This window comes from Rhamphochromis sp. 'chilingali' (genome assembly GCF_963969265.1).
Source record: "Rhamphochromis sp. 'chilingali' genome assembly, chromosome: 15".
Classification (NCBI taxonomy): Eukaryota; Metazoa; Chordata; class Actinopteri; order Cichliformes; family Cichlidae; genus Rhamphochromis; species Rhamphochromis sp. 'chilingali'.
In genome coordinates this window covers 17,463,941-17,490,975 of record NC_137942.1, presented here as the reverse complement: position 1 = coordinate 17,490,975, position 27,035 = coordinate 17,463,941, and the positions used below count along the sequence as shown (strand labels likewise).

At 39.7% G+C, this 27,035-nt stretch overlaps 1 protein-coding gene across 2 annotated transcripts; it reads right to left on the bottom strand.

Annotated features, from left to right (window-relative positions):
• Positions 1-23: 23 nt before the first annotated feature.
• On the bottom strand, positions 24-27,035 carry baiap2l1b (BAR/IMD domain containing adaptor protein 2 like 1b). 2 transcript variants are annotated; one of them, XM_080905743.1, is made up of 14 exons: positions 26,694-27,035; positions 24,627-24,702; positions 24,299-24,385; positions 18,418-18,479; positions 16,991-17,062; positions 16,012-16,146; positions 11,734-11,886; positions 11,367-11,522; positions 10,309-10,435; positions 9,083-9,299; positions 6,740-6,802; positions 5,668-5,887; positions 893-939; positions 24-806 (listed from the first exon to the last, which is right to left on the bottom strand). In XM_080905743.1, exons 1-14 carry the CDS (start codon positions 26,742-26,744, stop codon positions 734-736), a joined length of 1,539 nt encoding a protein of 512 aa, XP_080761869.1. In that variant the 5' UTR covers positions 26,745-27,035; the 3' UTR covers positions 24-733. The 2 variants fall into 2 exon arrangements, with proteins under 2 accessions (XP_080761869.1, XP_080761870.1); XM_080905744.1 differs by having other exon boundaries at positions 25-806; positions 10,321-10,435.

Below are 27,035 nucleotides of genomic sequence, written 5' to 3'. Positions count from 1 at the left end.
AACAACAAACTGAAGAAATAGATCTTTATTTCCATACAGCAATTTCTGTTAAAGGGTGTAAATGGGTCAGGGGGAAAAGTGCACACACTGATGGTTTTATGTGTAGTCAATGAAGCACTGACATCACAGATAATGTACGATGAGGTGATTGTAACATCTTGTATGGACAGTTTGAAGAATGCAACATTTCGCAGTAAGTATGAATGTGTTGTTAAGGCAGAAGTGCGGTCTCCACGCTCCCGTAGTTAAGCTAGATGGCTAAGGACAAAGCATCTTTTGTGCAAATGTATATACACAAGAGTAGTCACTGTACCACATCGTATCAATATTAAGCATAAACAATCATCTGGACCTGAGGTTGAAATGCAGAGGTCCTGTACAGTACTTTCTTCCACCGTCCTATGGCAACAAATGATCTCTTAACAGTCATTTCTGTCAATGAACAAGCAACAACATAATTCCACTACTCTCTTTGACCGTTTTTATTCATTCATATCTTATGTGCAGGTCAGAATGTGGCAAGTATTTAACACCACAGAAGGGCAAAAATAGACATAGAAAATATATATGTTTCATAAATATATGTGGATCTGTTCAGTAAACAAAATGGTCCCAAAGTACTTCCATATCAGAGTTTATTTTCATCCAGATCAGAAGCTGCTGGACAGTAAGATGACACAGGAAGTTTGACAAGGGTTTGTGGGAGTTGAGTGTGGGTGGAAATGTGGACAGATCAGATGACTGGCGCGGAGCGGTCGTTGGTGACAGTTGGACGGAGCCTGACTGTGGCGAAAGGGTTCCCTCCCCTGTGAAAAATGCAGCAGATGATGATGAGTTTACGTCCGAGTGACAGAAAAGCAAATCATCTCGCTCATGTTCTTATGCGACTTACGCGAGGAAAGCTGGCGGGGGTCTTGCGGTGCCATTAGGCTGACTCGCCTGTGGAGGAGAAACAGACATGTATACTGTCACATGCGAATCACGAGCCCAACCAAACACAAAACCGTGACACATTTGCACTTTTAATGCCTCGGCGATTTATCGCCACGTTTGTATTTACACTCGTTTGATTTCTAGGGGAATTTAACACATTTTCCACAGCTGAAGGATTGAACACACTGTACTGAAAACAATTTAATGCCTCATGTCACAAGACGGTGTATGGAACCTGGATCTGCTGGAAATTCAAGTCTGTAGCACAATGAACCGTGCTAAGTTTTCTTATGACAAGCCATGGTGAATGCAAGTGTCTTAACAGGTGCTCTGTGCCTGGAAGGGTTCACCCATAAACTCCTTTAACAGATTTATAGCTGAATCATTACTCGGATCTAATAAAAATTTGGATCCTTATTAGATACTAACATTTTTCGTAACATCACAAAACTCTTGGTTGCACATTTGTGACTTTGCATGAAAACAAACAACAAAAAAGTCATGATGATCACATTGGCAGTATAGAGAAAATGTACCTGAACCCCAGCTGCACAAATATTGTAAACAAATGTTTATATGTTTTTAATAAGTTAAATGTGGTGACACATTTACTTACACTGCAGTTTGGAAAAAACAAAACGAAACCAAAACCTTTAAACAAAACTCCATGTTGGGTGAACAATTATGGGAATAACTACCTATTTTGTTGGCCCTGGAAGTGCCCTCTAAAATATACACAACAAAAATAATATATTTTCCATAGCCCCGAAAAGTGATAGGTTGTTTTAATAAATAAGATCATGTTACACTACACAATTTACTGCTCACTATAAAGTAAAGGTAGCAGTAGTAATTGAGTTATTGTTTTACACAATAGTGGTTTTATAAACTGTAGCTTGCTTTTGTTCGTCTTCCTGGTAACATCCACTGTCCCGGATTTAACGTGCCTTCTGGCCTTCAATCTGCAGTACTCAACAGACTCCGCAAGAGGTCAGTAGTGGACCGATTGAGCGACATTGCTGACCAGGGCGCTTCAGTCTTGACACTACCCATCTCATTTCCACAGAGGCCCAGCAGTTTCATAACTTGGTTACCTGGACTTCAAAAAGCCTTTATTTAAAAGAAAAGTAATAATTTATCCTCTAAATAAGATTCTGTGGAACTTCCCTTAAACCAGGTCCTGGATTAAGGTTTAATATATCCAGCACTAACACAGAGTCACAATATGCTAGCAGACAACACAGAGTTCAGTCAGCTATGAGTATCGACTTCCCTGATACTCTTACAGTTCAACTTTCTCTGTAGATCTCAATCTTTCAGATCATATTCTCGCTTTTTCTGCATCTACACTCTATTCATTACTATTAGTTGTCATCTTATCTCTCCCACACCCAAACAAACCAGTGAGGGTGCTTTTTTTAAACTGATAATGACAGAACATTCCAGAAATCCCACCTCCCCCTACATCTCTTGTCTTTTTCTCTCACCTTTCCTTGTCTAGACCAACCAACATCATTTAAAAACAGGCTTTGCTGATACAGACTCCAACCAGTTTGTTGACATCAAGCAAAAGAAAGAATGTGGAAATACAATCAGGCTTTAAGCCATGGTGCTATGTTAAAAAAAAAAAAAAAAAAAAAAAAAAAAAAAAAGAATTATGAACTAGCAGAGAGAAAAAAAATAACCCAAGAAAAACATCTAGTTTATACCAACAGTGCCAAGAAATTTATTCAGAGGTAATTACCTGAGATAACCACACAGACTGATGCAGTATGCATCATTATGGCAATAATATTCATGAATGTTCCAGCCCCAAGTTGCTAACTAACTTTACACGCATGCATAAACATGTGCGCACACCAACACACAACCTCAGCCGCCCACTTTTTCGCCGAGTATTATAATCTGCTGTAGCTGTAGAGAACTTTTTCCCATACGCGTGTCTATTCTGGGATCCTGCATATGTCTGTGTTTTAAACAGTTATGGCAAGGGTTCGTGAGTCACTAGGAAGGAATAAACTTCCCTGGAAGTGAACCCTGTTTATCCTGGAACTGGTGGGAGACATGTAAAGCAGGAAGGAAAGGCACGAGGATGAAAAGATAAAGAGACAGATATGTGAGTGAAAGAATGAAGGAATTGACAATGAGGGATAGTGGATATCAGGTTCACCCAGAGTGGAATTCCACCATAATGCAGAGCCAGGATGTAGACTGATACAACTGACAATGGACACACACTAACATTTGGTCCCACTAGTGTAAGTCAGCCTGAGGCCCTGACCAAAGTGACTGGTTAATAATAAATGCAGGCAAGGAGGAGAAGAGTATCTCCATTTGCCACCTGACCTTTAAGTGGGTCAAACATCAACCTAACAGAATAGCCACGGCGACTGTGTTTATTTTGTTTGTGTTTTGTTTGCTTGCCTCATCTTCCATGTCCAGTTGTGGTCAGAAGTTACACACTCATCATGCGCATTAATGTCATGAACATTTTAGGCTTTTAATGATTTCTTTCAGCTGCTGGAACTGGTGGAATAGTTGTACAACATATTTGACAACTTTAAAAACAAGAGTTGGGTGAAAAAAAGCTGGGGTTTATTTTGGATCATCTCTAATCAACAGGCTCAAATCTATACATACACCCACTTCATCTTTTAATAAGTGATGGTGAAAGTTCTATGATAACTTGACATGGTTAAGGCGTATTAAGTTAGGGATGATGATTGACTACAACTGTTGTGTCTTTGGAGCATTACAAGAATTTGTTTGACAGCACTCATTAGATTGACCAATACTTGGAACAATGGGAAAAGCTAAGGACATCAAAACTGACTGAGAGGGTGCCGACCACGAAAGAAGCCTCTGCTCCAAAATCAAAAGCTTCAGGCTTGACTACCCACATGGACAAGCCAAATACTTCTGCAAAATGTTTTTATGATCAAAATTGAGCTATGTGGCCACAATAACAAATCTAAGATATCTGCACTTTGTGCTTCCAGAAAGACCTTCCCAATGGTTAAGGTCAGATAACTTATGGATGATGCATAAATGATGGGTCTTTGCCAGGAAATCAGTCTAAATAAATGCTACAAAGAAGAGTGGAAAAATATCTAATATCAGAATTATACAACCAAACACTTTTGATGGTCATTTTTAGAAAATCAAAAACACAAAACAAAGAAACCCAAGAAATGTGTTCACAGGTTTGAACTTAAGTCACTGCAGTTCTATTCTGAAGGGACGACGCAATAAGAAATCTTGTGAAATTGGTCACACAAGTAAAGTCAAGACGTTTAGGACCTTTGAAAACAAGCTACAGTTAAGGTTAAAGTAAACATGACTGTGTGTGAATATTCAATACATGTTGAGCAGATATTTTTCTGTGTATGTGCAGGTTTGAATTCTATGTTTTGCATTGTAAACAAACGTGAATGTGCAGGAAAAGAAATATGTGCAAAGTCCATATCCAACTGTGGCTGACCAATATGAAAGGTTAAGTGCACAATTTATCTTGAAAAGCAATGTCAGAGAGGTGTAGTAAAGATGGTTGTAGAGCATATACAGAGCTTGTGTAAGTCATTGTGCAGACGGGTCATGCGCATTTAACCCGTACATACCACAATGCATTTACATCCAACCAGCAGACAGGAACAAAAAGGCCTTCCTAGAACCAAACCACAATTTGCCTGCCATTTTGCATGGCATGCAAATGTAAGAACATTGGCAAGGTAAGAAATAAAAAACTCTCAGAGATGGATGAAATAATATTAATATTTTAAAAAACATTGTCTGCATACAAAAGCTTCTGGCAAAGAATGGCATGTGTGCACCATCACCCTAGATGATAAAACCTAATTTTCAATTCAATGTGAATGCCTCTTACTACCCAGAGACCCATCATCACCACCCTGGAGATTATCCTAACAATAACAATCATTACAGCTGTGTTCTGCTCACCCACAAAAAACAGTGAAGGTGAGTCGTGGGACTAAAACTTTGGACACAAAGTCAGTTTTTAGACTCAGTATTTACTTTATTTTCTCAGAACACCAAGGTGCATATTCAAAATGCATTTCAGGTTGTGGATATTTTTAGCATCTATTACTACTTATCCTGTTTAGACTTATGCTGTGAGAGGATGTGCATCAGAACCTACATTTGCAGTAACTAAATAAACTTTATACATGTGTCTCTCAACCCGGAAATAGGAAAGTCTAATTTTTTTAATTTTATTTTGCTGGCACACATACGTTGTCTTAAAAATAAGACTAAATATTACGAAAATAATCCCATACTTTACACTTTCTGAAAAGCTCAAAAGTGTAAAACTGTCCTCGAGTCCTAACAATTACATTTTTTTTCCCTTCATTGTCTACATCAGTCGACACTCGCACTATATTAAAGTGTGGTCAGGTTTCCAGGACACACATGAAAAGCTCATCTGACACCACCTACATACACACGCACTGTCACTGGCAGTAAAAACAGTTGAGGGTACAGCAGCCTTTATGCAGCAGGTATAAGGTGAGATGTAGCCTCATAGTGCCAGTCATATCACAACATGATGACAGTATGCTGGCAGAAAAAAGCTGGTCAAACTCTTCGCAGACCTGATCTAAGATCAAATCAGTTGCTTTTTTAAGTCACGCCTTAAGTCTACAAGACTCTGTTTCTCTTTTTAAAACACCAACATGTCAGACAAAGAAGAGCGCACAAACCAAATCGCCAACTGACCGTGCTGTGATCAGACGAGGAGGCTACAGAGGGCGTGGGGGAGTGATGGTGATTGCTATTTGTGGTGATGGTGCCGGCAGACGAGGTGTTGTGGTTTGTGCTGCGTTGCGGAATGTTGCTGTAATCTGCTGGGGGGAGAACCATGGTTGCCTCGTCTGTTTCTGTGTCCTGGTGGTGGAGGTTAACCACACTTCTGCTGCGGTACGGGGCGGCGGGCTCACTGGAGAGGAAGAGGAGGGCAGTATAAGAGATGGTAAAAGAAAGATGGTCAAAGAAATGAAGTAGCTACATAATAAAACTCATCACAAGTGAGTCTCCAGGCATATGTGAGTATTGCATTTTAATTTTTAGTGGCTGCATCATGGGTTAGGGTTACCAGCTTAAATGTTGACGTTAAGCGATACAGATTGAATGTGGCTAATTGAAATTCCTAATATGGACAAAAGAAGAGGGATGCAGATGTCTGTGTGTTCTGTCCCCAGGTTCTGGTTATAGTTTAAATTTTCACTTTCCAGGAGTGGTGGTAGTAGTTGGCTGGCAGCCTCTCTGTGGGAGGTGCCGCACATTAAGATCTAATAAATTAATCCAACAGGGATTAGTCTCTTTGAAGAAAAAGCCTGGAGTCGACTCTGAACCTTTTCTCTCTCTCTTTCATCAGCAGCAAAATCTATTCATCAGCAAACAGCATCCTGTTTCCTGATATTTTGCTGGGCTCGCGTGAAAAGTATCATTTTTGATTCATTAAATAAAAGAAAGGAAAGAAAAAGGGCTCCACATGAATCATTTGATCACAAATTACTTAAATTTTATCAGAGGCTTTGAAACATTTATTACGTCAGGAACAACACAAGCGTCATTTAAATAAATAAATGAATAAATAACAGAAATAAAAATGAAGACAGAATGCTTAACAGCAGGACTCAAAGGTTAAGGAATGGGAAAATCCTCACAGAACTGTAAAGATTATCATGTCAAGAGGGCCAACTAGAGGAAATACTTCCAACAATAGAGCTGGCTGCAATATGACACCTGCAGGTCTGTGTGTGTTAGCTGGAATGTGGCTTCTCCTTACCTGTTGTTATTCACGAGTGTCTCAGTGAGAGCACGGCAGTAAGATGAAGGGAACCAGCCCCTCCTAAAAGAAAGAAACACAGCAGGCAACTTAGAGAGGATTGCATCAGCGGTCGTTATCAGCTCAATTGAAGGACTCTCCAAGTGATCGGTGAAGAGCCTGCATGCACTGCCCTCTCCTGAGCGGCTCTCTCCATCTCTTATCGAGAAGATACAGAAACCAGATAAAGGAGCAGGATCCGTTGCAGTTGCCTTTACTGTTGTATACACAGTCTGAATGTATGCCTAAGGCGACTATGCCAGCAAACAGGTTGAATCTGTCACTTGTTATTTGCAAAGAGGGAGAGCATTAAAGGTTGCAACTTCAATCACAGTTTTGGTTTATTTTGAAGGAGTTCATCTTTGACAATAAAGATTTCAGGCTGGAACAGGTTATTTTCCATCAAAGGAAACCGATGACGCAAATGAAGAAAAGATCTTGTGGACAAAGTCTTCTATTGAACCCGTCGAGGTGGAACAGAGTTTGTGTGGAAAGAATTTGATTTTCACTGATTTAATAAAATGAGTCACGACTGAGCCAGAATTTCAGAGACCTGTGAGGTTTCAGTGGCAACAGTTCGAGCCCCCTCACACACACACACAGATGTCTAAATGAAACCTGACTCCAAAGAATATAATGAAAGACTAAAAAATTTATTATTGCAAAATTAATTTCTAGACGCTATGCTAAAAATTTCTTACCTTAATAATAAAAAATTGATTACTTTAGTTCTGAAACACATTTGAAAAAAAAGCTTGTCCCTATCCCAAGTTCAGACCAAGGACTCCTCGTCATTGTACTATTATGCAGAAAGATTGCTCCTAATCAGTATTTGATCAATCTGCCCCTCCCTCTGTGTGGATGGATGTTAATATTTGCACTAACTTGAAGAATAGGTATTTCCTCAGTGTACTTGCAATAGGAAAAAAAAAAAAAAAAAAAAAAAAAAAAAAAAAAGTAAAGAGTCAGGACCTACTGGAAAATGAATTTCACCCAGTCACACTGAATAACTGCTTTTGTTTATTTAAGGAAAAGTTTCCACAGAGAACCCGTGCTTGTTTCAACCATAACTGTTAACGCTAGCAACTGAGACTACTTGATTTCAGTCAAGGACAGTTTACAAGTACCGATTGTCAAGAGTGTACACTACTAGCTGTTCCTGGAAAAGAAAGCTCAACTCTAATGATTGTGACTGGATAATTTATTTAGGAATCATGCCAATAAAATGCACACACAGAAGTCAAATGTCATTATTTGACAAATGTTGCTCTATTATCCGTAGATTTTTCACTCCCTGGAATTAAATTTCTCAGTCCTGCTGGAATTCAATCTCTCAGTCCATCAATAGAGTCCATATCTGAAACAGTCCTGGTGAGTTGCTGGGATACAGTATCAAAGCAGATATGAGACAAAGGCAGAAGCCCAACGAGAGAACCAAAAGAATCAAAGCCGAACCTCCTGTGGAACATGAAGCCCATCTTGTCTGACGCTGTGCTCTGATAAACATGACGATATACACTTTTTAAGCCTTTAGGCGCTTCAGCTTGCCCCACCTGCAGCAGCGAGGCATCAAGACCAAAGTTTTACTTTGTGTTAGCCTCATTTTTGAAAGCTACTCAGAAATGATTCTTTTATGCCCTTGATCAATCTTTCTGGGTATATTTGTAATGTAATTTCCCTTGAAAGCAATAAAGATCAAACCGGATGAATGATTAAAATTCAAAAACACATTTTCAAGGGCTTCAGATCAAATACTTGTCTAAAAAGTCACGAACGAGAGATCTGGGGAGAGTGGACTTGGTTGGTGCCTATCTGTGTGGGGGAGCAGGTGGCACTCTGAACTTCTCCCTCCACCTCACTCCAGTCTGCTATCGTACATCCCACCCTCAGGCCATATTTTACTTTGATTTCCTTATCAGTGACTTCTCCAGCACAGGCATCACTTGACAAGCCTGGAGCTGTGTGTGCTCATACATGGTCAGCCTAGCAATCAGGCGAGGGACCATCTGGCCAGTTAAGACAGAATTCCACCTCCTATTAATCACCTGATTCATGGGAATATGGCATGAATTTTTGACAGAGGCAGTAGGAAGAAGGTGATGATGATACAGAGTTCTTGTTATGATTTAAAGACATTTAAAGCCAGCTGAATTACATCTCAATAATGACTGCATGTGTCACAGATCTAATCGGGCCCCTATGTACAGCACAGTGTGTGCACAAGCCTTCCCCCATTTCTGTGATTATAATTTTTCATATCACATATCTGGTCTGTATAAATTCATCACACGTAGTTAGACTCACTTTCCATTCTTCTCCATTTCACCATACATCCATCCGTCTCTCTCATCAGGGATGAGCAGGACAATGACGTCTCCCTCATCAAAGCTCAGCAGTGTGCTATTGTTGCCCGCAGTATGGGGAAAGATGGTGCGCACACGTGGTCTCTTCACCATATTGTTGAGCCCTGTGGCGACAGATACAGACCTGGCGAGATTGCTGTCCTCGCCGTTCCCGTGGTCTGGGAGAGAGGAAGGAGGTTTAAAAAAAAAAGAAAAAAAAAAAAAAAAAAAAAAAAAAAAAGCAGAAAGCAGTGTTAACACAAGGCACGATTAAGAATATAAAGCCTTGCTAACGTGGTCACAGTAGCTGCTATGGTTACTGACCTTGCCTAATAGTACTCAACAAAAAGTGCAACCGAAACTAAAGAAACTAAAATTACAGCTGCTGGATTTAGACATAATCTAATGTACAAGATAAACTTAAAGCATGACCTGATAGATAAAAAAGTAACTGTGACAGAAAATGTCTCTAGCAGATTAGCTGTTGACATATTTTACTCTGAACAACAAATGTCAACCTCATGGTCATAATTCAGGAGAAGTAAGAGGGCTGGCAAAGTCAGTAGGATTGTTTCTCTGGGAACCCGGCACATAAAGTCGTGATAAATTATCCATTGGCTGTTGAGGTATTTCAGTGTAGGGGCAACTGACCGAAACATCAATTCAATTCAATTTATATAGCGCCAAATCACAACAGCAGTCGCCTCAAGGCGCTTAATATTGTACAGTAGATCGTACAATAAATACAGAGAAAAACCCAACAATCATATGACCCCCTATGAGCAAGCACTTTGGCGACAGTGGGAAGGAAAAACTCCCTTTTAACAGGAAGAAACCTCCAGCAGAACCAGGCTCAGGGAGGGGCGGCCATCTGCTGCGACCGGTTGGGGTGAGAGAAGGAAGACAGGATAAAAGACATGCTGTGGAAGAGAGACAGATTAATAACAGATGATTCAATGCAGAGAGGTCTATTAACACATTTATTTCATGCAGCTCATCATGGAATAACATTTTCTAGCGCAGAGAAGCAAATATCATCATTCCATGCAGCATAAAGGAGACACACATTTTAGGAACAAACAGATGGTTCTTGCATTACACCTGCAAAAACCATCTGTTTGAAAAGCACAAACGTGAGGACACAAAAGCACAGAGCAAAGTGCTAAATGAAAACAACTGTCAAAATACCTGCCGCAATACCTGTGCTGTTGCTTGAAGGAGGGGTTACAGCGGTGGGGTTGTTGTCCTGGTTGAACATATTAACCAAACGGCTGGGCTCAGCTTTCTTAGGTGGTGCCGGGGGAGTAGATATGTTCTGCCACAGTGCAATGAATGAAAACATTAGCGATATGGTGGCTGTATTTGTGAAACCAGTATGTTACTTATTTCCTTTAAAAAAAATAAATTAAATAAAAGATAAAAAAAAATAAAAAATGATTTTTTTGTCAAAACATGCAGGTAGTAGCAGCCTCAGTAACAGCTAAACAAATGCCCAAGAATTACTACCCTAAGCAGTTAAAAATGTCGGGTCTAACAGACAAATGTTTATCATCCAACAACTCCGCCAAGGCAAAAGTCGAGGTCTGCGATCACTGCCATTATCATTATTATATGTTTTTTTAAGCAAGATTACATAAGTTGCCAAGGTGGAAAGGTGAAGTGTAGGCAGATGAAGAACCCATTAAACTCTGCGGCTGATCTGGATAATATTTTTTAAAATTGCAAAAACTGTCCTTGGAAGATACTCTGAGTATCCTTATGATTTAGTCTGAACATAGAAAGATAAATATGATTAAATATTCAGTGTCAGCACGGTAGCCTCAGTATATAAGGTACTTCTATAACCTTGACATCAAAACATCCTACAGCCTGGGAGCCCCATCACCAAGCATGGCATATTCATTGCAGAGGCTACCTGCATATATGAGTTATCAATTTTTTGATGTTTGTTTTTTTTCCCTGTTACTTTTCCACATTTGACAGCAATGCTTTAAAAAAACAAAACAAAAAAAACCCCAACCTTGTACATAACAGGTTAAATCTTGTCAAGATTGGTAAGCAGACCTACAGAGAGACACTCGGAAATCGTCTCTCTGAGGTAAGTTTCCATTACGTAGTAATGATATTTTATCTAAACAGTACTAAAAAAAAAAAAAAAATAAATAAAAAAAAAAAATAGTACAGTATGAAAGACAGCAACACATGTAGCACAAGAACAAGTCTTAGGATTGTCACTTTGATCATACCACACTGTGTCGTGACGGGGACGGGGAGGGCAGTGGTGTGATGGGAACTGGCTTACGCAGCCCTTCAATCATTGACAAAACACTCTCGGGCATATTGGTGGCATCTTTGCACTGGTCCTGCCAGGTGCTCAGCTTTTCCGACAGTATGTCTCTGGCCTATCCAGCAGTCGTGGAAATAAGAAAAGATATTAAAAGAAAACATGAGTAATCAGTAGAAGGAGTGCAACATTTCTATCACTATGGCAACGTGATACATTGAGACTCTAGAGATTGTGGGTTTCGGAATAAATTCTTCTGGCTGAACCAGCAATATAATATGACTAGAGTTTGATTGCTTCCAACATAATAAGAGCAGGACTTTGTCTACCTTGTCATGGAAGGAAGCGAACTGATAGGATAATATGCAGTGTTTGTCCACAAGGAAGCAGAAGCGCCTCTTCTCCTCCAGCAGAGCCTCCTTACAGCCATCGGCGACGAACAACTGCATGTCCATCTGTCGGCTTGCCAACGTTTCTAGACACTGCAAACATGCATGCAAGTGGACATTAAAAACCATAGACAACATTCAAATTGTTTTGTGTACAAATGCACATCTAGGCAAACATAACTGAAAAGATGATAAGCTTTGAACAGATCAGATTCAGCAGGTCTGAACTGTGTTGTGCCTTCCAAACAACCACCTTGAATAAATCAAGGTCTTATCTCGCTATGCACATGGTTTACAGCCATTTAGACACAGTCATTGTTGAGACACAAAGAAAAAACCCAACAAGGGCAAAATGTATAAAAAGACCAGGGTTCCTTTGCCATTATTCTAATCTGTGTTGTGCAGAGGACAAGTATTATTAGTTTAGATCTTATTTTATTGACAGCCTGTGCTGTATTTGATGTTTAGTGAAAGGGCAGAACAGTAGGGAGGGCTGCATTATCTACACTGACAGTCTGGGATCATAAAAAGGTCAGAAAGCTACTGAAAGGATTTGATGTGTCCACGTATGTGGGATCCATGCAAATGAACCAGATATTCAGATATAAATATTCAGTTTCACTTTCACTACTCTAGTAAATGCTGATATCACTGAAATGTAATGAAGTGAACGGTGTTAGAACAACAATCTGAATGAAACAGCTTCTTTTAATATTGCCTTCATTTCCTGACTTCTTCATGCGCCTTAATTTATCTCTTTTTTTTGGGGGGGGGGGGGGGGGGGGTCAAAATTTGTGGGAGCCATTTCTCATCCAACTGACTGGAAGTGTCACACCTCTAACGGCTGTTAATGCATTGCACACACCCTCTCTATTCAGCTCTTACAGCTCTGTCCTTGGTTGATAAATCCTCAAATGGCCGAAGGCTTTATTTACCACAAACCTGTGCCGGGTACAGTGCATTTGTAATCCATGTTATTCCCAAAAATATTCTGCACGTAGAAAAGTGGTCACTATTTGGTAACACTGTACCAGTAAGTTAAAATGCACAATAACATGACCTCATAATTAAAAACAACAATACTGCCTATTTAAAAAAAACAAAAAACAAAAAAATCCACACAAAAAGGCAAATGAATACAATTTCTTCTGGTTATCTAGACCATGAACGAATATGGGGCAATACCGTTTTGCCCTTTCTAAACAGAGTCGCCGGTCTTCCTGACCAAATGAAAATCTTCCTGTTTGTTTATGCTTTCGTGACAGGCACAAACGCATCTATTTAGATCTGTTAATTTCCTCCATCGATACCAGAAATCCTGATAACAGGCTTACCTTTGTGTCTGTATTTCAACAAACAATCATATGCAAATTTCAGAAGCAAATACTCACACCTACACAAATAAGTGCAGAAATAAAACTCTTACTAAAACTGTTCTTGTTACTGACCAGTTGTTCACTTATCATTTCTCTGTGCCTCCGTTTTGTTTCAATCAAACCCTGTGAGGGCACATTTTAATGCAGCCGCGTAAGTTTTTAATCTTTTAGTATCATAATGAAGGATATAATAAAACATAATGAAGCACAGCTAGAAAACTGTAATGGAGACCACACAAACACAAATGCATTAACTGACTTCTTTAGTACATTTTGGGGATTTCTGAAAAGCACCTGCATATATTTCTACAGTACAGACAGATTATTATACAAATCGGCAGTATTTTGTGAGCGCCATTTTCTGTTGCTTCTACATTGTGGTTTTTCTGACACGTGTTACCTGTGCATGTCAGAAAAACTGCAATGCACAGTCTTTTCTAGGTGAGAAAAATAGAGTGAGCAGTACAACCCACATGATCCACAACACTGTTTTCAACAAACTGATTAACACTGCAAAAAAAAAAAAAAAAAAGCAGAAACACTAAATTCAGTGGGATGAATTGAAGTATTAATAACTCCACTACAGCCCGTTTGCTAAATTGCTGTTTAAAAATACAAAAGGACTTAAGGGCAGCACAGAGAAGGAGAAAAACAGAGAGTGAATATAGGGAAAAAGTAAAAGGGGAGTGTAAAATGCAGTTTCGACACACACACCCTGTTAATCACTTTACATCTGTCAACACCATAGTCACCCTGTTGCTATGGACAAGCTATGTTTATCCGGAGAACTACAAGGTGAGGGAGGTGAGAGGATCGCAGAGGATCGCAACAGAGATAACCAAACAAAAAAAAAGAAAAAAAAAAATTACACACCTCCCCAACAGATGATTCTGACTTTCTGCTCTTTGAGGTTTAAGAGGCTTTGATACAAATCCCAATCTTTGCTATCCTTGTGTACAGAAAGTAAAATGTGCAGCAACTTTTTTTTGGGAGAGCCTTTTAATTAGGTGTCTGACAGCTGTGACAGCACTCCCAGTTCATTTATTTATTCATTTTTAATTTTATCTTCTCCGTCTTCTGTCAGATCCTTCCCTGCCTTTGAAGAATCTTTGGTGTCTGGTGAATCATCTGCTTCTGTAAGCTCCTGTCTGCATGACAGCCCAACTTGGTGTCTGTTAGATCTCTAAATCGCATACCTGGCTTTAAATCAGATAAGTAGGCACAAGACTTGCGACTTGATGGGAAGGTGAGAGAGCAGTAAGGTGAAAAGGAAAGAGGAAATGGAGCACGGTAAAGTGAGAGACAAAGGAATGAGAAAACAAAAGAATGAATGAGGTGACAGAAGAATTTATAATAAGGGGGAAGAGGAAGCAAGCCTGAAATTTCTATAAAGCCACAGGGCACGTGGAGTTCATCATCAACCGTGTTCACACAGAAGCTTGGCTCTAAAACTAAAGCTGTAATTTCTTAGATAATTTAACTTGCTCTGACATTTCATGGTGAAAGCAAAAATCCAGGGCTGTAACTAACTTGTTTAAAATGTAATACAAATGTGAATCAATGTCCTTGGCAACTTCACTGAGCTTCGTGACTCTATCGAATGTGTTTTGACTAAAAGTCCGTAACCTAACCCCAAGGACATTTGGCTTACTATGATTTTTGACAGAAAAACATCAAATACAGTTCCTAAAAGAGACTACAGTACGATTCAAGCTCATATATCTTGTAAAAATAAATAAATAAAATGCACAACTTCTTGTGCTTCTCTCTCTCTCCTTTATAATAAAGAAAATAATTCTGGGCAATGACAAGTCAAGTGTAGGCAGAGGTAGAAGCTAAAGCCGAAAATAAAATCAAGTATTTATGTTAGTGCACTCCTCTATTAAAGTGTGAAACTCCTTTTAAGGTCTCTTTCTCTTTCTTCCTTTAACTATGCAGTTTATCAGCCTTCAGTAAAGTAGACCTTGTTGACAAAACACACAAATCTTTAAATATGCAAAAGACACACACACACACACACACACACACACACACACACACGAATAAGCTGCCTGGCAGGATCAGTGGTAGGCAGGTTATGCAAGACTTTAAGTTGGTATGCTCATAGGCCGAGGGAACTCTGAGGTTTAACTCATTTGCACTTTCCACTTAGCAGCGTCACTGCCAGGGTGTGGTTGCACCATGTAATAACAGAGTTAACCTGTTATAATGACTTCATATTCCACAGTGATTAATCGAGATCAATGACGTAAAGCACCTGAGGTAACTGTGACACACAGATCACGGATAAGTACCAACAGATAAATGGTCATAATTTAAAAAGACAATAAAAGCACACTTTTAAACATTTTGGCCCTTGTAAAACATTAAATACATAACAAGACAAAAAAGTGCAATAAAGTCTCCACTTCTCAAAGAGTGGCCTGGTTAACTTTAGCGTTTCCTAATCAAATGTCACTTCTATAGCCTGAAGAGTTAGTGCTTGCTTGCTTTCTTGTTTGTGCACGTGTTTGGCAACTTTTATAATTTGACATGCGGGTAGAACAAGATGGTGTAAGGGGACCTTGTGCGGGTGTATTCTTGAAGAAAATAAAAGAAGCCAAAAACCCCAAACAAACAAGGAGCTTCTGCACAACTGCACAGACCAGATGCTTCACATATTGCCAGTAACTTTTGCTACTCTGGCTGCAAGTTTCAGGTGTCAAGGTTTGTGAATGAGGCTCGTTATATGAACACACCCACGTGTGTCAAAGAAAGCGCATGTGTGTACGATGTGTCATGTGTCTGTAGGAGTTGTTGGGTTTTTTTTGTTTTTTTTTTGTTTTTTTTAAGTTCGTCTCACCTCGCTTTCCTTGTTCTCGTACTTGTTCGCATTCTTGCCTTGGCTCTTTCTCCTCAGCTTCTTCAGGTCTGCCTGGGACTTCTCCAGAGAATCTTGCTTCATCTTGTGCTCCATCTGGTATCTTTTAAATGTGGCCTAGATCAGAAGAATGATTCATGTAAATGCTGCAACACCAACCTGATGCGATTTGTCAGAACCATCTTGGGTAGCAGAAATAAGGAGAAACTGTGAACTTTAAGAATAACTGGATGAATCATTTGAAATTTAAAAATGGTGGTGAAAACTGCCAAAATATATCCACAGTCCAGTTTTCAGTATATGCTGGATATATTAAAAAAAAAAAAAATCTTCCAGTACAAAGTCATGTTTCACACTATGCAGTAAACTACGCAAGCTGATTTGCAATGTAAACCGTTTCCTAAAACGTCTGTGATGATGTGTTAGGCTGGATCCATCTACTATATGGCACTAGTGCAAAGTGAACATCAGAGAGGAATAACTTTGTTTTATTATAAATAAAATGTAAAGTGTGCATACAGCTACCTCTGCACAGTCATGTAGATCCATTTACAGACTCAAGAGTACCAAACATCACTCTGAAAGGGCACAGACTTGCTGTACTGCAGAAAATAGGCCCTTCTTTGTCCTGTGTTGTGCTGATAATAACCCTTTCAGTAGGACATATGCCCAATTCAAAGAGTCACAAAAAAATTCCTGCATTATTGCACAGAACGAGATTATAGTTCATCAAGTGCATAAAAAGGATTGCTTTTCATATTTTTCAACTCAACACGGTTTAAAAACCATCATCTACGTCCTCCTTACCTGCTGATCCTGTATTAAAAACCAATTCAAAGGCTTTTATTTTTGAGTCTCCCTCACTTCATGTAGTTGCTGAATAAAAATGTAGCACAAAAGCCAGTGATAACAAAAACAAACCCAAACTTAGTTGTGCGCGCACACAGAAAAAACTACTCACTGTCATGTATTTGACATCCATGTCAGTCTTTCTCTCCAGCTCAGCTATTATGTCTCTGTGGAACCTCTTAAACTTCAGGTGAAGAGGAGGAGGAAGGACAAGAGAGAAGAGAGGATAGGAAGACACACTGGTTATTATAAACTTGATGGGTGGATGGAGGGCTACAGTTTGTCAAGCTTTGCTGTCAGCAGAAAACAAGGAAAAATGCTGCAAGTCTCATGGAGAAAAATGGAGAATGATCATTTAAAGTGTATCGGTGTGGGGGCGAGAACCAAGTCCAAGGTTGCGGTTATGAATGAGTCAGATACAAAGCGTGGGAATGCCCACAGTCTTCTCTCAGATGCTCTCCAGCTCTCTCCCTCTCATTAGTGTGAGGGAGTCAAAGCGCTCCCCTTGTTGTGATGCAGTGTCTGCACCCACACGCAGCAGATCAATGATGTGGAAGACCCCATCACTGAAAACATAGATGACCACAGGGACTGTAGTATACATAACACAGTCATCAGACTGACTCTCTGACCTGAATTAATGCTGTGAGTCATAAACTCGCGTCCATTAACAACTGAGCCCACCCACTGATGCCGTTTGCAACAATGTCTCAGAAGAGTGCCTCCCAACTTTTCTGCGTCATGTTCATGTTTTCTGGTTTACTTTCAGGCACTAGCATCATTTATTTGCACAAAACTTGTGCAACATTCAATAAAAATAATGCGCCCAACATGTTGTGATCTTTTTAAAAGGTCTTAAACATCTAAATTTTAAGAATGCTTGTGTTGTAGTGAAATATGATACATAAAATTCTGCTAATTATTTTCACTTAAAATATCTGATATTTGCAAGTTCCAACAAAGCGATGGCGTCTTTTTCCATGCTACCTAAACACAAAGTGAACTGAAATTTTGCAACATTTACATAATAAACATTTACAACATGTTCTTCAAAACTGAACAAAAGATTAATAAAGTAGTCCGTGCAACCGTTTTGTGGTGTTAGTGTGCTAAGAGCGTACACAATGCTCATACTTAATTAATCAAACTGTAACTGCCCCAGCTGGTACAGGACAGGACATGTTAGGACCTGCTTGTTCTCAGCAACGAGATAAAGCCCCAGCTGCTCCTACAACCCAAAGCCATTTGTTTTCCTTCTGTATCTAATGTTTCATGTTTTTCTTGCTCATGATGCTACTTCAGTTGTTGTAGGTGGGTAGGAAGATAAGGTGGTGTCTATCAACAGCAGCAGAAGGATGAAAAGAACCGTTTGCTGACAGCACACCACTAAATGCCGGTTAGTGAATTCCACCTCAGTCTGAGAAACAGGTTCAGAGAGTGAGACAAGCATGCGTTTGGGAGAGGCAATACAATTAAAAATCAATTCGATAACGTAAAACAAAACATGTATACATTTGCAAAAACATATTCAAGACTCACGTTTTCTTCCAGCTCAAGATGAACGTTCCTGTGGACCTCTGAGATTTCTGTCAGTACTACACCTGCCAGGTGCAAAAAAAGGAGGGGGAAAGATGTCACACAGGTTAATGTTATAAGATGGAAAGTTTTGTCTCGACTGTACAGAAAATCATTATCTAAAGATATTCCACTAAAGTGTAAAATGATAGCCATAATGCACAGCACAGACTATAGCCTATAAGCCTGACAGTATCTGCAATATTTCTTTAACCAAAAAAGTAACCAGCTACAGATGTGATGTAGGATTTCCTTCACTGGTATGAAAGCAAACTATATGGAGCCTGGACCAAACGGGACCACTTGCTGCTCAGGAAATCAAAAAGAACTCAGATGGCAGGCTGCCACAAATCATAACCTGTTTTTCCTAAAAACAATCAAATTAGGATTACAGAGCACAATGCAGAGCATAATAACTACATGCTTGTAGCGCCAAGCCAAAGTACAGCAGTTTCATTTTAAGTCCCCACATCCCAGAGATAAAAATTGTACTACCTCTTCTTCTATTAGACAAGTTTGAAATTTTTAGGTGTTATTCCTTACTTTTTTAAATTACTTTTAAAAGTAAATTGGTGGTTTCAAGTAACAAATAAGCAAAGTATTGGCAGCTTCACTGAAGACTGATTTCCCTTCAACTTCTTTGCATTCAAATAGTACTGCTTAGTACCCAAAGCCAAGCATTATGCAAAACGAATAGCAGTAACTCTACTAACAAGAAAGGCTACAAACGGTCTTGAGTCTGGTTTGCCGTTTACACACAAGCACTGAGGTGTGACTTTTCTAGATATTATTGATTGTAGGTGCACGTGGTCTTTAACCTGCCAGCTCACTGAAACCGAGTCTGTGCCTATTTTGTGCCCACGAGACTGGTCTACCCAGGCAGGTCCCAGCTCGTCTAACTCAAATGGAGTATCTCACGCAGGCTTTTTTTCTGCTGTGCAAGATGTGAGAAAAAAGGACAACTGAAGATAATTTCTACACTTCATTCTTATGACACTGTCAAGAGTTCACATGCAAAAGAAGGCTTTTGTAACATACTGCCTTCTGGATAATACTGCTCACAGACTGAAATCTGCATGGGTGTGTGTGTTTGGCTGGTGCAGTCCTTTGATAATCACCATTTTCAACACCTCTTAGATGATGGGTAGACACAGAATAACAATGTGTGTGTATAAATTTGTCTTGGGCCAATTAATAACTTGTGTTTACACAGATGGTCACTCTGGTTGTTTAGCCAGCATTCTTAGTTTATCTGTTTTGACGTTATTGCAGAAAGAAGATGACAAATTTGTTTAGAAAATGAATCATCTGTGTGCAGTCTCATGAACACAACTTATTCGTAAGACATCCTTAGTTTACATCCAACAGCAATTTAAATTCAAGATAATGCTCAGCATATGTCGGGTATATTTTCTGCTTGTAGCATAGATGTGGGATACATCAGTGGATTTGCCAACACAAGATTACAAGACGTTCAACAAATGCACGCTGCATCTTCTCCCACACTGAGCATTTTCCCATGGGTGCTGATTCCCATGCAGCTGCAGCCAACAAATACAGCTGTACCGCACATATAAGTATTGATAATGATGTAACCAGCCATCAGTGGCTTCTGCTTCAGGATACAAACACCTTCAGTTTGTGTGTTACAAACAGACAAGCCAAATCATCATAGAATAAATACTTTACTCATCAAGTCCTCATCTAGATTTGTTATTTGTTTGGTTTACAGAGCAGTAGACCCATACTGAAGCACATGGATAAATAGGAAAAACAGCCTGCACACCAAGGTTTGAAAAATAAAAAATTGCTGTCGTCTTTCAACTGTGTTCTGATGTGCACAAATGCACTGCGCAAATCCTTGACAGCCTTTCAATATGCCTGCAGACACTCTGACCTGTACATTCATCAGTATGTAAACACTGCCCTTCCCTGCTCCATCTTTCCACACCTTGCCTGCTCCACCTTGCCTCACAGTGAGACTGGCTGCTGCAGTTCAAACAGCTCGGCAGATAAAGACTCCGCTCATCCCAGTAAATCTGCCCTTTGACAGAGCAGAATAAAAGAGGCTGAGGGGTAGTGCAGGCAGGGTAAGGGTGGGAGAAAAATATGGTGAGGAGATAAATAGTGAGGCAGAAAAAAGGTACTACAATAAGTATAAGAGAAGAAATGACAATGTAGTAGTGCTGGATATGGCAATACACAGTAAAAGAAAGAAAAAGAGTTTAGAAAGGCTATGCTAGATTTAAAATAAAACAGGGCCCAAGACTGGCCCAACCTTAAACTCCCCTCATTTTACAGTAAGAATAATCTTAAAAATGTCAACAGGTGTGGTATTGAGTCAAACACCAGACAGACTGGTTTATATGTAAGGCGTATAAGTCGAGTCATAAACATACCTCAAAAACAAAATTCAGAAAATGATGTCACGTAAATGTTTCATATTAATAACTGCATAAAGATTGCATCAGTTTCTTTCCAGCAGTTCTCACTCATTTGTTTATTGTTGCACAGACCACACAAAACGTTGCTCGGCAACAGGTGCACTCTTTTGAGCAAGGTGTGAGGGCAATAGTGTATCATTATGAGGATAACTCTAAAAGCAATGTGCCATTATTACCCAACCAGAACCACAGAGATAAACCCAGCCAACTCAACCACCATCGATTTAAATAAATCCCCTTTCGTCTCTGATGAGATACAATTGTTTTATGTCCCACATGACAGTGAACAGTGTCTTTCGTAATTGCATATGTTGAGACAGATAGGCAATGTCTGTGTTTGTAGAAAGGCTCTGAAGACGGAGCACTTTATTGCATTTTCCCAGAAGCCTGCAAAAAAAAAAAAAAAAAAAAAAAAAAAAGGAAGACCCACAGTTCTTCCACCGTTTTTGACTGTGGACAAAATAATCCTGGCATCTATGAGAGCCACCTGACAGCATGCAAACATGCTTGGATTATGTAAAGTGGGCCTGGTGCCATTTGAACACTAGTCACTGTGTGTCTGTGTCCACGAAACATCTATAAATACCCTTTTTGCTGCAAAAGGACAAGATAGGATGAGATTAAATTCTTTGGGGACAATGAAATGCAGCACAGTCAAGATATCTTACAGGCTGTTTGCTGTTCCAATTTTTAGGCAGCAGTTTTGTGGTTCTTTTCACTGTTCCCTGTGCATTTCTGTTTCTAGCATCAAGACTAGAAGTACAACGAGAAGATGTAAAGAGCAAATTCTAAGCACGTTCTAATCCTATTGCATCCAAACAACCTGGTCTGTACATGTTAATTCCTGCTCTTTGTTTGACCAAACGTCAGAAACCTGAGCGTTCGAATGAGAAAAAAAAAAAAAAAAAAAAAGAGGTTGACATTTGAACTCTGGCAGAAGTGGAGGGAGAGATAAAGGAAAGGGGCGAGAGAACGAGGTGCACCGGTGCTCTAATGCCTCGCGAGAGTATCTGGTTTCTGGTTATCTGTCACTGGAGCTCATGTTTCTTACAGAGCAGCTTCACTACAAGCATGAGCAGCCTCGTGATGAAGATGTGTAGACTTTAACGCCACATTTCTTGTAGAAGATGTCTCCACAATTATTACAACTTAAAACAATGTCTTAGGAACCTGACAGCAACTCACGACACAAATTGAAGATCCTGACTATTTATAGAGGCGTGCAGCACAGACTCCAAGTACAATGCAATTGGGTCTTCAAGCCTGGTTCATTAAACTAGATGAACACCCACCGCTCTACATAATCCAGCATAATGACTCAGAATAAACTGATCCGTCGTGAGATCACACAATGCCACACAGGAGGAAATTAGTGGGTATGTTACTTTGAATTAAAGGGAGGATTGTTTTTTTTTTTAATGAATCGTTTAATCACCCGTCTATAGGCCCGAAACATCAAAATCAGAAATAAAATGGGTAATTTGAGAACATTAAAACTATTGATTTGAGTATTTAATCTTGAAAACTGAGTTTATTACAACAGTTTTTGACTGATTAATTGGCCAATCATAGCTGGGATCCTACCAACTGATTATGGTTGCAAGAAAATGCATGTGTACAATGTGGCGAGATCACAGATGGTCTTAAATTGCAGTATACACATGCTCAGTCTGTACACAGTATAATCTATCGTATGTTGACAGGCTCATCGTTATAGATGAACCAACCAAAATGTTTTATATCAATATTGTATTTTTGCAATTCTAAACCAGCCTTAAGGATGCAAACTTCAGAAGGACCTGTTGTCACAATATTTTATGGTAAAAATGTGCCACTGTGAATTCAAGGAGGCTATTGAGGATTCAAAGGCTTACTTTTCTAGCCACTTTCCAAGTGTGCACAGGGTGTTTCTTTTTTTGGGTGGAGTATCACTTTAACTGTGCCAGGAAACTGACACCAGGTGGCACTTCCCATTGTGCTGCTAAATTGAATTAGCAGTTTTGCTACTAATCAGCAGGGGAGATGAGAGGCGTACAGTGGTTAAATCAAAGTGTGACACTAGTGACAATGACTTAGGATGCCAGACTTCTTTGAACTACAAATTAGCTCAGGGGAACTGAAGCCTGGGGAGTTAGAGAAGAACGAACATAGGACGATGAACAAACAGTGTATTCCCAAGTCTATCACACTCAAATACATAAAAATCACAAGAACGGTGCTGGACTTAATCAGTGGGTAACTTCTGATGTGTTCGAGCTAGAGCACTGCCTGGGTTTAGTTTTTTAGTGATAAAGAGAGGTTCAAACATTACCCTGCTCTCTTTCATCATGAAACAAACCAGGGAATAGCTGTTGTTCTGTTCATTTATTTTTTTCTAAATTAATTTTAGTTATATTGCACAAAGTGTCTTGTGGATATCTTTTGCAAACCTCTGATTTCTTATGAGGCTTTGCAGGTGTAGAGTCAAGGCTGTGCTTCATCGTCTTATGAGATGGGGCTGAGAAGGATTTAGACCAGCGACTGAGGGGCATACATATTAACTTCCTTTAGCTTGCGATTACTGGGTCATCTCATTGACTTGTGAATGATCCATTTCTCACACTGATGTCAGATGCACTTTAGAACTGGCAAATCCTGCTAAATTGAAAATATGCTCCCGATCAGCAAGGTCAGGAAAATTTAATTTAAGACTTAAATTCACTTTGTTAAAACTTCAAACCTAATATTTCTAAAATGGCAACTGCCACTGAATGAATTCAGCTCCTGTGTTCCTCACAATTATCCCATGTTTACACACATATTTAGAATGAAGCCGGTGATAAACATCTGATCATTTCGTGAATAAATCTACAGACATAACAAATGCAATGGAGTGAAGCTTGTGAGCTACTTTAGGAAGTCAACTCGAGATGCACTGCATTATTCACGTGTAACATGCCTCACTCTCCTCCCGTCATATACCCAACACACCCTCTCAATTCAGCTTTGTCTTGTTAAGCTGAAGAATTTCCCATCTTTTCCCCAGACCTACAACACTTCCTGCTCTTTCACCCAAACCTGCATCTACCCTGTATACTCAGAGAGGCCACTTTCCTATTGCTCCCACAAATCTGTGTGCAACACATACCAAATGACATTGACTGTTGCAGAAAAAAAAAAAATCATTCAACTGAGGTTTTCCATCAACTTTAATTAAACAACAATCTGCTCTGGCTGAGGATCAGTAAATCATCCTTAAACTATTATTAGAAATGAAAAGACTGCCTTGGGAATAAAATACAACTGAATAAATTAGAAAGAAGAAAGTTTTTTGAGAAAAAGGGAGCTGCCTCCACAGTCTGCAGATTTCCCCCAGTTTATCCCAGTGGAGAATCACAGGACAGATCAACTTGGAAACTTACCTAATTCTCTGGAGACAGGAGAAACTGCAGCATTCTCCCCAATCTTAGTCAGTGCATCAAAATACAACTTTCCTGCCAGGGTCATTGCTGGGAAAATGATAAAATTGTCATTAATTTTTGTCACAGTAGCCCCTAATACCCTCTGAACACCACAGAGTAACAAATAGCCACATTATTATCCAACCTGTCCGATCCTTCCTCCAAAATGGCTAACTTGTCCTTCCAGTTAGCCATTTTTCATTTCTTAGCCAACTCTAACTTAATATATAAACTCTGAATCTTTTTTTAATGTAATAGCAAAAACAAAGGGGGAAAAAAAAAAGCTCACCTGCTACGGATTTCTCATAGTTCTTGCCCAGGTTGACCAGGTTCCTCAGTCCTGGGTTGAACTGTTCCATTACGGTCTAAAGGGGTTGAGAGAGAAAAAGGATTCAATGTGACTGTCAAACTGACAGAGTGACATTAGATGTAAATAACGAGGCAAAGAATGAATGAATGCAGTCACACTAGAGCCTGACGACAGTTTAAAGGAATCTATAACCATGTCCTTCAGGCACACATTCGCATACATACAGATAATGTCTACAAATTATGTCACAGAGGCCAAAAATTGCTTCTGTGGAAACTTAAGACAGGAAGCACAAAAACAACAAAGAAATAATAAATACGAATAAGAATGCACAATCGATTAAACAACGTGGGCATGAAAAGACACAGGCTAATCTGATATAAGTGGGGTCTCTAGTGATCGCCATCCTTTAATCAACATCGTGGAGTGGAACTAATTATGTCTTGGAAAAAGATTTACTAATTTTCTGAGCTCCATTTTACAGATGTCAAGTCCAACCCTCTGATTAGTACAGAATAGGACAGGTCTTGGCTAACATGCACACACACGCAAAACCTCCTTAGGACACCCATGGCAAACAATGTTTCATGAGTCTTGCATTGTTCAGCCACTTGTACGTCAGACATTTGTCAGCAGCATACTGACATAATGTGTAAGTAACAGCTCCCTGCTGATACAGGCATTCATAAGAAATGACTCAGTAACCTTTCCTTTAATTTTCAGCATCTAATAATGCTGTAAGAGAAGAACTTGTTCTTCCATTGCTGAAAATCACACTGCATTTTAAAAGTCCATGAAACATGTAAACAGCCAAATCGTGTTCATTTTCAACAAAAAACAAACACAACTTGCCACTAAGTATTTAAACAGACTATTTTGGGAGCCTGTCTTGCTTATTATCAATGAGCCTGAGGTGATGGCTGCCAAGGAGCTTGCTGTATAATCTTACCACACAAAACACACAGCCACTTAAATTATTAAACCTGGAGTCTTTTTCCTGCATTTCACCACGCCAATGAGCTGTGGGGGTAGACCCTGGAGGAGGCCGGTGGATAAGAACTGTTTAAAAAGGATAAATGCGTGAGAGAAAGCTTCTTGCCTGCTTTTCCTCCTCCTGCTTTGAACACAGTCACCTTTACTCTGCCACCTGTGGCGTGCACACTGCAGAGGACCATTAAGTCAGAAAGCCTGGTGGGATTTGGTGAGTCCCACTCACGTTCAGTTAAACGTTTCATTTTCATTGGTTAGGCTTCTCTTTGAAACCCAATTAAATCATAGACTCAACAAAAAAAAAAACCCCAGCTGATTACTTATTAAAATTGCTTTAAAGGGAGCAGTTTCCCCACAATCCAAGATAAGGAGGAGTGGTAAATACCAATTCACTTGAAAAGCTCCCGCTTCAGTAAATAAATTAAAGTTAATTAGGCTACTGGTTGGCACGGAACTACAGAACAGCCCAAATGATGCTGATCAACCACGGCAGCAATTTAATGGGAAAAGAGGGAAAAGGAAATGCCACTCCCAGGGTGGGGCTATTCTCTCAAAACCAGTGATTCAACTCACTAATAGGCAGTTACAAGCTCTCGGGAAGCTTCTAAACTAAAATAAAGAGTGCTGACAAAAATGCAGTGAACTCATTAACAGTGCAGGCTGAGATGCTGAGTAAACCAAGAACACACTTAAAGCTCAGGGATCCTGAAAGAGCAAGACCCCAGGGTAGGATAATCAAGTGTGATAATAGTCTTTTTTCTGCTGTAACACTGTCACTTACTTGTGATAGTGCCCATAAGCTAAACATATATCACCCTATATATTCTGCTGTGTTTTCAAAAAGAAGGTAAACTACTTAAAGGCGAATGTCCACACGACAAGTAAACTTTACTGCTAAAAAAAACAAACAAAAAACCTCACGAGGACCATGAATAACACCTGTTAGACAACAGGTTGGTAAAAGTCAACCTGTAAACTTGAACCCGAGTTTAAGGAGGCACTTCTTCCCTCTCGCACCTGTTGGGTTTCCCACCTTCATAGGAAAGCAGCGCTTACCTTGTATGTACTTTCAGCGAGCTTGTTCACCTCCTCCGCGTTCCTCGACATGTTTAATGTAGTTCCCTCGCGACGGCCGACAAAGAAAATATTATATTTTTAATTATGAATTGACTTATTTGTACACCGATGCCAAACACCCCCTCCCCAAAAAACAGGTCCAAGTGGGAGCGGTGACCAAACCTACGCAGACATAAAATTCCTCATAGCCAGCAGGAGACGTAGGGACGCACGCACAGCAACAAAAAAGGGAAAAGTAACTCCTGTGGTGGAGACTCGAGCTATCTGTTGCTGCTGCCACTCTTCGTGTGAGCACACACTCAGGGGGTGAAAATAAGCTGA

Bases quoted from the DNA above. Each gene is read 5' to 3' on its own strand.
- baiap2l1b (XM_080905743.1), bottom strand. From the start codon at position 26,744: ATGTCGAGGAACGCGGAGGAGGTGAACAAGCTCGCTGAAAGTACATAC. The intron at 11,523-11,733 runs GTAGACAAAGTC...ACTGCTGGATAG, and splicing joins TCGCTTCCTTCCATGACAAG to GCCAGAGACATACTGTCGGA. The intron at 9,300-10,308 runs GTATTTTGACAG...CCTCTCTCCCAG, and splicing joins CAGCACAGGTATTGCGGCAG to ACCACGGGAACGGCGAGGAC.